The sequence below is a fragment of the Nuphar pumila genome, chromosome 17 (genome assembly GCF_984573655.1).
Source record: "Nuphar pumila chromosome 17, dmNupPumi1.hap1.1, whole genome shotgun sequence".
Taxonomy (NCBI): Eukaryota; Viridiplantae; Streptophyta; class Magnoliopsida; order Nymphaeales; family Nymphaeaceae; genus Nuphar; species Nuphar pumila.
Window position 1 is genome coordinate 67479236 of NC_143265.1, and position 16461 is coordinate 67495696.

The 16461-nt window shown below is 35.2% G+C and overlaps 1 protein-coding gene across 1 annotated transcript; it reads left to right on the forward strand.

The window, feature by feature from the left end:
* Positions 1 to 2910: 2910 nt before the first annotated feature.
* Positions 2911 to 4088, forward strand: LOC149812096 (uncharacterized). The gene has a single exon (XM_089993429.1). The coding sequence runs from the start codon at positions 3135 to 3137 to the stop codon at positions 4014 to 4016; it is 882 nt and encodes a 293-aa protein (XP_089849555.1). The 5' UTR covers positions 2911 to 3134; the 3' UTR covers positions 4017 to 4088.
* Positions 4089 to 16461: the final 12373 nt, after the last annotated feature.

The window sequence follows — 16461 nt, forward strand, 5'->3', positions numbered from 1 at the left end:
TCAGGCCACCTAGTCCTGCAAGAAAATGTGGATTGAGATGACTACCCACATGAAGGGGCAATGAAGATGCATGTGGAATGAATGAATGTGTGAGTAAGTAAAATTAAACATTGATGCCATGTTCAGGCTAGCCGTCTTCAAGTGGGGAATTAGGGTTTTGTGAGATGTTGACAGCTTCATGGAGAGGTAGGAAGAGGACACTCCCAAAGCCAGGTCTGGTCGGCCTTTAGGAAATGGTCCCCATTTGCCTTTAATTATGAAGGGATAGTTTGTTTGAACGAAGAGTAGTTGTTGTGAAGGCAGAAGGCTGTTTCTAGGTGTTGGATGTGTGGGGCAGATGAAAGCAACACAAAGCCCTAGTGATTTAATGGCATGGTAATGAGGTCATATTATGGTGGTAAAGGCAACATGACCTACTCCATCTATGTCACACAAGCCAAAGGGGGGAGGGGCTTGTGGTAGATGGGAAGGAAGGCGACTTGTCTATGAGTAGCAACTGTTAGAATTATGGAGATGTGTACAGTTTGTTTGGGGGGGGGGGGGGGGGGGTTTAATGGCAAAACGGGTGAAGCATGCATCGATGAAGCAATTTGTGTGCCAGAGGTGGCCGCTAAACCCCTCAAAAAACATTAAATTACTATATCAACTAAAACTCATGCAAATTCCACACCCCCCCTAAAAATGCAATAACTGAAAAGAAAAGCTATATTGTTATTTTTTTCTTTTATCATGACCAAAATATGAAAAAGGAAAGGGCATCACTGTTCCCTACCCCATTTTTTTCCATTCTTTATTTTATTGAAATAAAATCTTGAGAACAGCGAAAAGTTTTATAAATGGGCTAACACCAAGTTGCCTCCTCCCCAGACAATGACTAATGCATCCATCCAGCCTTTTGTTATAATTGCCTTCAAGTCCTTTTGAGGGGACTCTTTGTTGTTGGACTAATGTACCCTTGACCCTTGGTCCTAGTCTTTTAGGTTGTTGTCGGCTTCCTAATCTTTATTATGAGGACCCTTTTCTATGATGATCAGCAATCCACTAGGTTTGAGACCAAATTGACACCACCCTATATTAGTAAACCTGGAAGAGTGGATTCAGCCCCATAGTGCTGCTACATACCAATTGCAGGTTTGCATTCGGAAGGAATCAAACTCGTGATGTCCAAGGCCTTCATGCATCCCAAAGCTTGCCCTAGCAAATTGGATAACCCTGCAAGGGTTGATTATGACAGATCTTAATGAGATGCTTTATCAGGATAACCAACCGAGTTCATGATCCTATCAGTTTGTGATTTATTACCTTTGTTTTGAAATATGGATAATATAATGACTAAGTTTGCCATTTATTACTAATCAGTGTTTTCTTGATAAAGGCTAGCCTGGTTTTGTTTCCATTAATTTTGGCCATCATGGGCCTCAAGATTATTAAACCATGAGGGGGTAAAGGGGCCCCATTTAAGGGTTATTGATGTCATATCATATGTAATCTACTCTAACTTGTCATTGATGAACCAATATTTTAGGGTGAATAAAGCCTAGTACACATTGGCCTTGGTTGATGTGCATTTTTGGCTAGTATGACCAACAAGCCTGTCCTTCTTGGTTTACTATGGTACGAAACCTTCAGTGTTCTTACAAAAAATCTTAAGGCATCTATCTATTGAGGATATGGGGACTATGATACCATGATATTGTCATTCTTATTATATTTAAAGAAGCTATAAGCAATGTGAGATGGAGCCATTTCAACACAATTTACTTCTGTTAAAACAAAAAAGGTGAGATGGAACCATTGTGCAATGACCACAACCAAATGATACTTTTCCTATTCTTTGACAATGCCATTTACGCTATTTACAGCACTATCTGCTTCTTCTCATTCAATGGGCATCCTGTAGTTCATGAAAAGGCACGGCAATATATAATCCCTGCGCATGGACAAACCAATCCAAGTTTCAAGCATTAATATCTGTTTCATGTGTAGATGATTAACATGAGAGATTTCCAACATATATATCACAAGATTCGGGATCCGCTTCCTTCCTAATCCATATGAACATTGGTTGAACTCGATAAACCTGACAGGATCTAAAATATTATTATAGCAAATGAAGCTGAAGAACTGACCCTCATCCCTGTCAACAACATAACACCAACCCACTGCTTGGTCTTCGGTTTGGTTAGGGTTGGAGGCTAGCAAACACCCAAATAATCTTTATTGTCAACTGGGCTAAGTCCTTCTTTCAAACAAACAATAGAAGAAAAAATGATTGGTCAAACTTTTTGATCCTCCTGATCTACGTTTTCAGTTTTAGTTGATAAAGGCTGGAGCAAGTGTGGCCTACCAAGTCATATCAGTCCATACGGTCATAAACTGGATCCAATAGTGGGTCTGTTCGGGGGGATGGGCTCTGCAGGGCGGCAGGTTTCGGTTACAGTCCTGTCAGTTTAAGCTTCAAATACTGCCGATATTTTGAAAATATCATGTTTTATGCTGATATTTACGCGATAACAACTCTATAAAAACAATGTTTCTCGTAAATTATGAGTAAAGCAAAGGTCATGTCTGTAAAAAGGAGGGGACGAGGGGTGGCCAAACGATTACTTTGTGTTGGATGATGATTATTCACTCCGTTTTGGTGTTATTGGTGGGACCCATTGAGTACTCCTGGACCACAAGAACCGCAGCAGGTGGCCACTGCAACTCAAAGTCTGAACAGGTACAGATGGATGTAAAAGAGACCAGAGACCAAAGCCGGAAAGCGAGTACCCTTGAATACAACCACAACCACCACCACCACTCCCTTTGATGCCATCAGTGTACCTGTCTCAAAGCCTTTGGCTTTCTTTCTATATTTATTATAATCAATCACCCTCTTCTTCTTATTCTCTCTAGTGATGGGTGCATTCTTTTCCTAAACATTCTCTCCGTGTGTGTTAAGGCATGGATGATGAAAGAAAGGGTACTTTGAGAGGAAATGATATCTGTCAGAAGGGTCAGAAATTTCTAGGACCGTCTTCACTCCACTGAGACCAAAAAGAATGCGCCTTGATACCTCCACGTACTCTTCCTCGTCTTCTTCTTAATCCCCATATCGCCTTTCAAGCTCAGAGACTGCGTCATGCCTTCTCATGGCCGGCATCTCTTTTGCTGAGAACACCCTCATGAATTTCCAATCTTCCAGCGTCTGCGCTGGGCTGGGCAGCATACCGGCATCCGTAGACTCGTTTTCTCAGCTACCTTTCATCCGATCCAGTGTCTTGGTCGACGAAAACAATACTAGCAGCAGCAACAACAACAGTAGCAGCAACAAGAAAGTGAAGGCCATTCGGCTGTTCGGTATAGAATTCAGCGAAAAGAAGCCGAGTCATGGCAGTTCTGCGGAGGAAGAAGACTCGGATGAGACTGTTTGTGAAGAGAATAACAAAGAGTTGGAGGATGGAAATAGTAGTAGTAATAATAATAACAATAATGATAGCAGTATCGCTAAACGTGGTGTTGGTGCTGTTGCTGGAAATAGTGGTGCTAGTGGGAGCAGGAAATTCGAGTGCCATTATTGCTGTAGGAATTTCCCCACTTCACAGGCGTTAGGAGGACATCAGAACGCACACAAGAGAGAGAGGCAGCACGCTAAAAGGGTGCACCAGCAGTCGGGCATGGTGCACACCGGCTCGGTTGGTTCGAGCCTGAGTCCAGTGTATGGCCTCATGAATTATCACCAACACCAACGTTACCCGGGCATAAATCGCGCCGTCTTAGGTGGGTTCGAGCCTTCTTCCTACTCATGGCTGCCCAACGTGCCTCAAACGATTAATGAGAGCCCTCTGCAGCCCCTTTGGAGAGTCCCCTTTGTTCAACACAGTCATACCCATGAAGGGTTTCAGCACTCACCCCTCCCTCTGCAGTTGTTCACCGCAGAGGAGTCCGGCCCAGTTCACGAGCCTAGGCTCGGGCACCAGGCCGAGCCCACATCATCAGGGAAGGACAATGTGAGTCTTGATCTACATCTGTAAAGTCTCTTTCTTGGTTAAGATGTAAGAATCTGCCTCTCAATTTCTCCCAATTTTACACATTGTTTTCTTGTCTTAACCATCTCCTCTGCACCTGTTCCTCTCTCTCTCTCATGGTAATAAGGGGAAGAGGGTGTACGTACTCCTCCACCTCGCTATTTGAGAACTGAATTAACGAACTGAGTTTTTTTTTCTTTTTGCCTTTTTTGGTCTGCCAACGTCATCTTTTCTAACGAAAGCAAACCGGTTTTCTTGTGTGATTTTAATTTCTGCATTTCTTTATTGTTTCTGGTTTGATGGTTTGCTATTTGCTAAATATGGGAATTTCGTGAGCTTCACCCATAAAAGCGTATCGTTATTAGGCAGCGCTGCTGATTTATGGTTCATGATTCGGTTTTATTGCATCGACCCCTTCCTGCGAGTGAAAGAAAACCACCAGGTAGCCATTGTCAGTATCGGTATCGGTATCGGTCATGAATCGGTTAAAACTATTAAAATAATATTTAAAAAATATTTTTAGTATATTTTTACATTTATTGAAAAATAGCTATTCAGGGTGAAGAGTATTGATTTTCTGTCGATACGCACTGAAACTGATAACATTGCTCATGTAATTTTGTTAATAAAAATATTCTTCGTTATCTAAACTAAGACGCGGATGAGAAAGGAGTACAGCTCCATCCATGGTTAGGCAACTCTCTCTCTCTCTCTCTCTCTCTCTCTCTCTCTCTCTATATATATATATATATATATATATATATATATATATATATATATATATATATATATATATATATATATATATGGTGTCTGTACCATGATACCATCCAGTGGTACACACTTTTTGTTTTGTATAGATCTAGCCACTAAATGGCAAATCTAACCATATGTCCGTGTTTTGTATGCTTTATTTACGATATGAGCTCGTTTTATCATGTTTAATACATTATAATATTTCAGTTTTGAGGCTGTTAAAATCAACGGCTCACGATTGACAAAAATTTTGCGTTTGGAGCTTGGATCTACGTAAATCAATTGTGTACCACCATATATATATATATATATATATATATATATATATAATTTTTGTGAATTGTGATCCGTTGATTTTCACCGCCTCAAAACTAAAATATTATAATGTATTAAACATGATAAACCCAGCTCATATAGTAAATAAATCATGCAAAACACAGCCATATGGTTAGATTTGCCATTTAGTGGTTAGATCTATACAAACAAAAGTGTGTACCACTGGATGATATCACGATGCAGAGCCATCATATCTATCTATCTATCTATCTATCTATCTATATATATATATATATATATATATATATATATATATATATATATATAGAGAGAGAGAGAGAGAGAGAGAGAGAGAGAGAGAGAAATGTGTTCCTTAGGCCCCTTTTTCATTAAGTTTGGTTAGACCCTTTCAAAAGCTGTAGTTTTAGGTATTTTTTCTTACATCTAACGCCATAGATGTAACCTATAGGTTTTGTTTAGTGGCAACCAACTTTTGGATGACGAGAATCTGACATGTATGCAGGTTTTTCCAGTGATCCAAAATCAATGGCTACGAAGGTACCAGTTCATTTCGGCTTATAAAATCATATTTTTTTGTCAAAAAAGCATGATCCAAAAGTTGATTTCCACTAAATCGATCATGCTAAACACATCTAACTGTTCAGATCTATCATAAAACACTTAAAACCTATAGGCAAAATAGGGTAGAATGAGAAATGGGGCCTAATATGTTCAGTTCTTATATATATATATATATATATATATATATATATATATATATATATATATATATATATATATATATATATATAGAGAGAGAGAGAGAGAGAGAGAGAGAGAGAGAGAGAGAGAGAGATTAGGTAGCTCTTAAATAATTCAAAAAATGACTGTATTATATGACAAAAATGACTTCACGAAATGCCCTACAATCTTTGAAATCCGCCTGATATCCAAATTGGCAATTTTTATATGTAAAAGGACCTTTTTACTATTTGCACAAGTGAATTTCCTTCAAATATGTGAACTTCTATCTATATATTAAAATATGTGAATTTTCTCCAAAAATTATGATTTTTTTCCTAAATATGCAGATCTCCTCCCACATTTACAAATGTCCACATGTTTGTACCCATTATGTGATTTTATTAAAAGGAGGCTCACACATTTTGGTGACATTCACAATCATGAGTTGTGAAGGACCTCAAAATATGTGCATATTTTTAAATTAAATACTCTCATGAATGTTTTGACCTTCGCACAATAATGTCCTCACACATTTGTGAACGTCCTCCCGCCTATGCTGCTTATGCAATTTTAGTAAAAGGAGTTCACACATTTCAGGGACCTTTGCAACTCATGATTGCGAATGTCATACTGTATTTGTGAATGTCAGGACATCTCAGGTAGAGGGCCTTGTGCTTACAATTTGTAGAAGTGTCGCTAAAAGTAAATAACTTTTAGTGGTGCTTCAAAAGCATCACTAAAGCTTTTAGAAGAAAATTCATATATTTTCAAGAAAAATCACATATTTGGGAGGATATTCACTAATGTGTGAAAGAAAATTTGCATATTTAGGATGACATTCACAAATGTGTATGAGAAAATTCACATATTAAGAGAAAATTCACATATTTGGGAGGAAATTTGTATATTTAAATATTTTGGAGGAAGTTTACATATATGAAGAAAATTTGCTTATGTAAAGGGTAAAATTATTCTTTTACAGCTAAAAAATTATGAATTTAAACATCAAACGAATTTTGCAAATTAAAAATTAAAAAAATTGGTGTCCTCTGAAAAGATTTTAAACTTTAGAGCTGAATCTAAATCTGCTCAAGTCAACGAATCATTGTGACATAGGTTACATGTATTTTCTGCTTAATCTAAACTTGTAGATGTGTTTACTTTTGTTTATTTAATAAAATAAAATGTGCTCCAGAAAAAATCAATTTAATCATAAAGTTTGATTTTTTTCATGATCGAGTTTTTAGTGTGACAAGTGACATTGATTTTTTATTGCTATAGAAACGCATCTAAAGCATGTCTTCTACTAAGTAAATTATGATGGGCAATTTGTAAGTTAAGATGAAGCAAATACGTGTCCATATGGTTTTTTAAGCCATTTAAGATGGTTTTTGAGACAAACCAGTGTTTACGACTGACAAACTATATATATATATTAATGGGGATGTGCTAAATGAAACATGCTAAATAAGTTTTTTGCTCTTCTCATGTTTTTTTTTTGCAGTTTCGACCCCATAAATGTGTTCGACATGGTTAATTTACAAGAAATCCACACCTGGATCATGTGTTTTCGGTGAAAAAAATGATATTTGGAGCCTAAAAAATTTACAAAGATTTTTTATCATTGATTTTTCGATTGTTATAAAAACCCACCCATGTATCAAAATCGAACACTTCAAGAGTTGATCCCTATAAAATAAAGTTCATAGATCACATCAGTCAGAATTTAAAAGTAAAACGAAAAAACCCTGAAAAACTCATTTATCATATTTCATTTAGTGTGTACCCATTACTATATATATATATATATATATATATATATATGGGACATTGACTCTTGGTTCATGTATTTTTGATAAAAGTTAGATTTTTGGATGTTTGAATATTTATGAAAATTTCTAAGCTTTTGATTTTCAAGCCTTAAAAGATTCTTTTTATGAATCATAATCGGATGATCCAAGAGTCTGTTACTATAAAACCAAGCATCTAGATCACATTCATATTGTGAAATTTAAAAAAAAAATAAAAAAACCCATGAAAACATCGATTAATACTCTAGTTCCAATATTTCTAGTTAACATATTCTAGTGGCTCATATATAGGTTCACTAGAATATGTTAATTGAAAATATGTGAACTAGGCATTTCTGACACACTTTTTGTAAATCCAACCCTGCATATGCATTCAGCATGGTCAATTTGCTAAGAATTGATTGTTGGATCATGTATTTTTAATGAAAAATGTGATTTTTGGATGCTTTTACAAAAATTTTGAGCCTTTGATTTTCAATCCTCAAAAGATATTTTTATGCACCATAATCAGATGATCTAAGAGTCTATTTCTATAAAACCAAGCATCTAGATCATATCTTTAGAGTGAAATTCAAAAAAAAATAAAACCATGAAAATTTTGGTTCATACTCCAATTCACATATTTCCAATTAACATATTCTAGATGCCCATATATATGGTCACTAGGATATGTTTACTGAAAATATATGAGCTGGAGTATGAACTAGGCATTTCTGACACTTTTTTTACAAATCCAACCCTGAAAATACATTTGGTCCATGTTAGATCATGCATTTTTGATAAAAAAAAAATAGAATTTTTAATGCTTGAATATTTGCAAAAAAATTGAGTAATTGATTTTCATGTCTTAAAAGATCCTTCTTATGCACAGTAATCGGATGATTCGAGTCAGTTACAAAAATTCTGAATTATTGATTTTAATCTTTAAAAGATTCTTCTTATCATAATCAAATGATCAAAGCGTTTGTTTCTATAAAACCAAGAGCCTAGATCACAGTAAAATTTAAGAAAATGGTAGCAACACACAAGGGGATGACTGACTGGAAGTGATGAAACGCATAAGTTAATGATTTTATGACACGAAGGACAGAATGGTCGAAGCAGCAGTCGAGTTTGTATGTGCAGACTGAAAGTATTAAAGAATTGGCCATTATTAATGATGCCGACATTTCCATCTTTCCTCTTCTAACCGTAACAGTTTGGAAATGACATTAGGCAAGACATGGAGTCTGTGGAAGTGAACACATACTGCATTTTTTTTCTTTGAGGACAAAATAAATATGAATATACAGACGACAGCATAGACGATGAGGGGTCGTCTATACTAGATCAGATACACATACTATGAGCACAGGATCAGAATTACTAAGCTGCAAATAAACCGAACCCAGTTGAAATATCTTGGTTTGGCCAGACCAGTTTAGTGCAGAAGGTGATGTCCGATTGTACCACCAAATTTAGCCTTCTGAGATTAGCTCTTTTCCGGTGAAACAAGCGATCGTTCCTTAAGATTAAAATTATAAGACCGAAGCAACCATATGGATGTTTACTTAAGATTATATACATATAAGGAAATGACAAGAGCCACTCGTGGCTTAGCTTGTGTATTGCTCATAAAGAAGGATTCAAACTCACAAAACATGAATATTCGAAGTATTTGGCTTGCATAAAATAAGTTTAGAATCCAAATCCTATAATGAATTTGTAGGTTTGAAACAATGTATTTATTTTGTAAATGGGTTAGTTTGAGCTTCACTGATCAGTAGGTTTAGAGTCTGATTGACCTTTATTGTTTTCAATTTTGAAAAATATATTTTTATTCTAAATGAGCTAGCTCATGCTCGGATCCTTTAACTTGGGCTCACCGTGAGCTCAGCTAAGCTCAGTTCGCCACAAAAATGTGCTTAGCTTGAACATCCTCTCTTCGGTTTGTTCAGATTATTTGCCAGACCTAATTAACTATGGATCATCCTGCCACCTTTTTGTTAGCTCTCTCATTAGGGTACTTCAAAAATTATAGTTATAGGTGCTTTTTGCTTTATTTGAGCCGGTCAATGTATTTATGATTTATTTTTTTATAAAAAAAGATGCTATAAATTGAATTGATTTTTATGAATTTTTTGAATATTTTGCAATATGAGCCATTAAAGTTTTATCCCTCTAAAATACACATTTGAGCATAAGAAAAGCATGATCAAATACATGTTTTCTATTGAGTAATCAGTGATAACAAAAAACGCCTAATCTACAGTTTTCTATTGGATAAACTGTGATAAACTTGTGTACTAGTTCAAATCAAGTAAAAAAAACATGCAGCTATGCTTTTTCTTTGAGGGTTCTAACAAGTGACCTATGGAAAAAGTCTCTCTCTCTCTCTTCAGAGTGTGAGTGTGTGTATATATAGCTGTATGTTAGATATGGTCCATCCACTCAATGGTCAACCCCTCGTCCCTTTCTTTAAAATAGGTACGTTAGATATGTTTTTTGGAAAATCTAATCTTTTAGATGCAATCTTTATGGTTGAAAACATATGATCATACTCTTAGAACAAAGTTTTTCAATGTGTAGGTAGAAATTTTCACAAATTTCATAACCATTGAGTTTTTTATCCTAGTAAAATCCTATCTACATGTCGAAAAAAGTTTGATCCGAGAGTCAATTCATATGTTTTCAACCATATAGATGACATTCATGGCCAAATTTACTAAAAAACTACACCTGTCATGCACATTTTGAAGGGAAGAACAAGAGGTGGACCATCCCCCTTATATATATACCACCCCTTGTCCTCCTCTTCAAAATGTGCATGTTAGATTTATTTTTTTGGCAAATGTGACCATATGGATGTGATCTCTATGGTTGAAAATGCATGAACAGACTCTTTGGAGCAAACTGTTTTGATGTGTACATAGGATTTTACAAGGATCCAAAAATCAATGGTTCTGAAATTTGTAATTTTTTTTTGTTATAAAATCTTACATACACATCAAAACACTCAGATCTAAGAGTCTAATCATATGTTTTCAATCATGGAGGTCACATCTATACAATCAGTTTTGCCAAAAAAACATATCTAACACAGATTTTGAAGGAGATGACCATTTAATAGTTGCATCATCCCCTTTATCATATATATACAACTGGAATATGTAAACCAACAAACTATGTAAACTGGTATGCATCAAAATTTTCATAGTTTTTTTTTTAATTTTACCATATGGATGCTATCTAGATGCTTGGTTTTATAAAAACAAACTTAGATTACTATATATAAGAAAGATCTTTTAAGGCTTGAAAATCAATGGTTCAAAATTTTTGTAAATATACAAGCATACAAAATCATATTTCTTGATCTGATTACGATGATCCAATAGCCAATTCCAAGGACATATTTCAGGTTTTCTCTTTATATATATATATATATATATAGGTACGTACTAAATAAAATATGTTAAATAAAACATGCTAAATGAGTTTTTCAGGGTTTTTTCATCTTATTTTTAAATTCTAACAGTACGGATGTGATCTATGTACTTGAGTTTATAGAGATCAGCTCTTCAAGTGTTTGATTCAGACACATGGGTGGGTTTTTATAACATTAAAAAAATCGATGGTCCAAAATCTTTATAAATGTCTGAGGCTCCAAACTTCTTTATTTTCATCTAAAACACATGATCCAGGTGTGGATTTCTCATAAATCGACCATGCCCAACACATTTATGGAGTTAAAACTGTTAAAAAAAATACAGAAAGAGCAAAAAAATCCATTTAGCATGTTTCATTTAGCACGGACCCATTTCTCTCTCTCTCTCTCTCTCTATATATATATATATATATATGTATGTATATATATATATATATATAGTAATGTACTGATTCTGCCCACTTTCTCGTTCTGCCCCTTCAAAATCATAGTTTTTTGGTATTTTTTCTCACATCTAACACCATAAGTGTGATATATAGGTTTTGTTTAGTGGGAACCGACTTTTGGATCACCGGAATCTGACCTGTATACAAGTTTTTTGGGTGATACAAAATCAATGTCTATGAAGGCATCAATTTTTTTCGGCTCTTAAAAATACATCTTTTTGTTGAAAAAACATGATCAAAGAATTGATTCCCACTAAATCGAACATGCTAAACATCCTACAGTTCAGATATTTCATAAAACACATCAAACTATGGAGCCTAACGGGGCAGAACAAGAAAAGAAAACCTAATATATATATATATATATATATATATATATATATATATATATATATATATATATATATACACGTGGAACTCTGTAATCAGGGTGAAATTACTGATGGTCTCTAATATCAAGCCAACTGTTCTGAGTTGAATTATGAGGGCTAGATTGGAGTAACTGCACCACCTACAAAAAGTGGTGGCAGTTTTGGTCAGTCGGTATTCAAGTTACAACTATCGGACTCTTCATAACATTTATGCTATTCGTGAATTATAGCTGCAAATTGATTGCAGAAGACGTGGCATCGTACCCATTTATTTGCCACTACTGGCAATTCATTTTTTCCTTTTCTATTTTGTCTGTTACAGCTTGACCAAGTACTTCATTAATATATACGCCTAAGGCTATCGATTTTGGCCCCCGCGCCCACCACTCCCTTCAAATTCAATGTCCCTGAATATGCTAAATACATTCACGGAGGTTATGCCTCAATTGGATTATACAAGACTTAAAACCGATTCCGATAACATTTAAGGCTCTGTTTGGTAGCCCCAGCAATCTTTGTTGGAATCACTGTTTTCATGTGTTGCTAAAATATGGTTTTGTTAAAATCTGTTTTAAGTTATGGTGTTCAGAATGGGGTTGTCAAAAACATCTTTCTGTGAATGGTGTTGAAATGTAGACTCTATATGAGAGCCTTGAATAAGACGTGAGGTGCGTTCTGGTTTTTCCTAGTGCTTTGATGCTCTCTGCTGTTTAGAAACAGTGGTGTTGCCAAAGCACTTCATTGGGAATGAAGTTGGCAGCCCAACACCACAATTCAATGCCATTAAACTTCATTCTTTCACACTACATTTTATGAAAATATATTTTATCAACACATGGAAATGGTGTTTTCATCTCAATTCCAGACAGTGGTAGTGTTACAATTACCAAGTCCATACCGAAAACTGTATTTTGGCAACGCCACTGCTCCAGAACAAAAGATTTTCTTTGGTTGGAAACATTCCTCCACATACTTTTTAGAAAAACTCTTTCAGAGAAAAATTCTCTTGTTTGAAATGGTAAAAAATTTTGTACAATTTTCCTTTCTACCTTCACTTTTCCTGCATCTTTCTCACTTTCAAACATGCTCTTAATTAAGCATTTGAAAAACTTGAATGTACAGTATTGATACCAGCGAGATATGCATAACTAAGGTGATATGGACAGCTATAGCCAAAGTAGCAGACGAAAGAGAATGAATCTTATTAAGGATTTTTTCCTCCATCGTCCCCCAATATCTATCTCTAGTGACTCCAATATTTAGCGGCATGCCTAAATATTTAATAGGCAAGGATGCGATCGAACATGCCAAGATGGTTGATCCTATCTTAGTAAGCCTTTCATCGCCATTGAGGACAATGAATTGGCTGTTGTTTTCATTAACTCTCAATTCTTCTTATCTCCTTAAACTACCGCTCTATCAACTCCTTGGCATCCCTTGATAATTTGTTTAGGATAAAACCATGAGTATCAATGTGATGAACATTTGGATTAGCAAATTTATTCCCAAAATAACTAAAAATACTGGTCACAACACTACAAGGATTTGGGTCAATAGCGGTGACTCTTTAACGGTGAAAAACAAACTCGCCTCTATTGATCGCGCAATAACGGCGAGAGTTTTTTTTTCGCTAAATGATACGTAATAGCGGCGACATAAATATCACACCGTTATTACTCTACTACGGTCATGAATCTCGCCATTATTGCTTAATCAATAATGGTGAGCTAGACCTCGCCTTGGACCTTTACACATCTCGCCGTTAAAGACAAAACTATAATGATGATCTCTGGATGTCACCGTTAAAGATATGTTTATAACAGCGAGATTATGTCAATGTTAAATATTTTTGTTAAAATACTTTATTGCTTATATCTAATGGCCAAAAGATCTCACCGTTATAGATCAATAACGGCGTGCTCTGAATCTCGCCATTATAGGGTTTTACTCTAAAACGATGATAGTTATATTATCGTTAACGAATCATATTTAAAAAAGGCCTAACGAGCCCTTTTTATATTTTTTCTTTTTCTCTCTCTCTTTCTCTCCTTCTTTCTCCCTCTTTCTCTCCCTCTCTCCCTCTGCGGTCAACGTTAACGGTTGTTGACGCTCGCTATCTCCCCGTACTATAAGACACACACCCCTTTGAATTTAGCTGAAACAGAAGGACCTCTCTATCTCATCGAATCGGTTTTGCGAAAGTTAGTCCTTTCAGACCGATGAAGGTGGCCACTTTCATCAAGGTGTCGAGCTTTCGGCATTAATAAATCTATCTGTCTCTCTGCCCTTCCTCCATCTGCGCCCTCATCCATCTCTCTCTACGCCCTTCAGTTCTTTCTCCATCTACACCTAGATCTATAATTTCAGGTGTGTTATTTGTTGTGTTTTTTGTATGAATGTATTCCAAAGTAGCATTTTTCTGCTCATTGGGCATCTTCTGATTTATTTTGCAAATTTATTTGGGGGAGGTAATGAGGGTTAGGACTTTCTTAGCTGTGATTGTTCAACCCCACCTATGACCAAAGCATAAGATATGGTCCTTTCTAGAATGTGGTATTATTGTCTGTTTCATTTCAATGATTGGTACAAATATTCAAAAGTATAAGATTAGATCCTTATTATCTACCGTAGAAAAAATGAATAATAGTTGAACAGTCTGGTGACTAGGTCTTCCAATGAATAGATCATCAATTTTCAGTAAGATGAACATAATCTTACTACCGTTTTGTGAAGTTTTACTACCATTTCTAATCTCTAATAAAATAGCTTTTTTCTTGGGTGGATATTTCAACAAAGCCATTTTATTTAGAAGCTTGCCTTGGTTTATTGATTATTAGTGTCCAAATCATTCTCTTTTTAAATATTCAATATCATGTGCTAGGCATATGTTATGTTGATGTAGTTCTTGGCAAATTTGTGCAGTTTTCAACGGCTTCAAGGTATTGCTGAACATCAAGGTATCACAGCATATAGGTAAATGCCAATTAGTGTGTACTGTCTTTCTTAATCAAGGCATGATTTTGTTGCTGCTCTTTTTGGCTTTGTAGCATAGGTTCTAATTCTGATAAAGAATAGAGCATGATGTTAAACTATGAGTTCCATAAGTTTTGTGGGTCTTGACTGAATTCCTTCTCTTGCGTCAAGAGTAGATCAAAGAAATTAGTTGTTTGCTCATTTCCCACTATGAATCATAGTTCCATATGTTGATGCAATTCTTGGCAAATCTGTGTAGCTTCCAACGGCTTCAAGGTATTGCTGAACATCAAGGTATCACATCATATAGGTAAATGCCAATTAGCGTGAACTGTCTTTCTGAATCAAGGCATGATTTTGTTGCTGCTCTTTTTGGTTTTGTAGCATAGGTTCTAATTCTGATAAAGAATAGAGCATGATGTTAAACTATGAGTTCCATATGTTTTGTGGGTCTTAACTGAATTCCTTCTCTTCATGCATTTAGAGCAGAGCAAAGAAATTAGTTGTTTGCTTGTCTCCCAGTATGAATCATCATCCTTTGAATTCTAGTCTTTTCCCATTGGTTGTTGAGTAGTTGTCCAAACATGTATAGTCTATGAGAATTTTCTTTTAATTTCTTTTCTTTCTCCTTGATGCTATGACTTGTTGCATGATCACTTCAACACTCATCTGGAATCTAAAAAAAATAATTGGCAGTTGTGGATAAGTGTCTTTAGTGCACTTGTCGGTTAAGAGTTCAGATAATATAGAGAAGGTGGAAAGAACAACATTAAGTGGAGGAAACATTTGGTGTGTTGTAATCACAGAATTTATTTTGGTCTTCACTATATAAACGATGTAGATCGCATCTATGTAGTCCAATTTGATAAAAAAAACTTGCATCAATGAATGTTTGATTTTGTTAGAATATTGATGTTTTTTAGGATTTAGGTTATTGATTGAGTTTATTGATTTTTTCCAATAAACTAAATGCTTAGGTTGTTTATTATTTTTTTTGCCACTAATCAAAGATTCTCTTATTGAATATAGTGGGGTCATCATCTATGAATATAGATCAATCATGGATACACATTCACGATAGAAGTTCAGAACCTTATACATCTGGAATTAATCGATTTCTTAAAGCGTCATGTGCTCATATTGAAACCAATGGTAGATGTGATGCGTATGTTGGGATTACAAGAAGAAAAAATATAAAGTTTTCCACTGATCAAACTACACTTGATTGAACATGGTTCTACCATAAAATATATTTAGTCTCATGTGAGTGTGACTCAAACCCATGTAAATGCAGTGCATGTATATCATTATGAAAGTGAGGATACAATAAATGTTTATGATTGGATCGAAGAAATGTCAGATGACATTATTATGGGGACAACATTAGATCCAACTCTAGATAGTGAATGCAAGCCCCTTAAAGACTTAATGAGTGATGCCTGGAGTGATCTATATATATCCATATTGTACAAAGTTAACAAAACTATCTTTCATTATTAAGTTGTTACATATCAAAATAATAAAAAATTAGAGTAACAGATCATTCGACATGATTACTAATTTATTGAAGGAGGTATTGCTCAAGTAAAAAAGATTACCAAACTTTTACTATGAGGTGAATAAATTTGTGAATCACACCGACTGACTGTG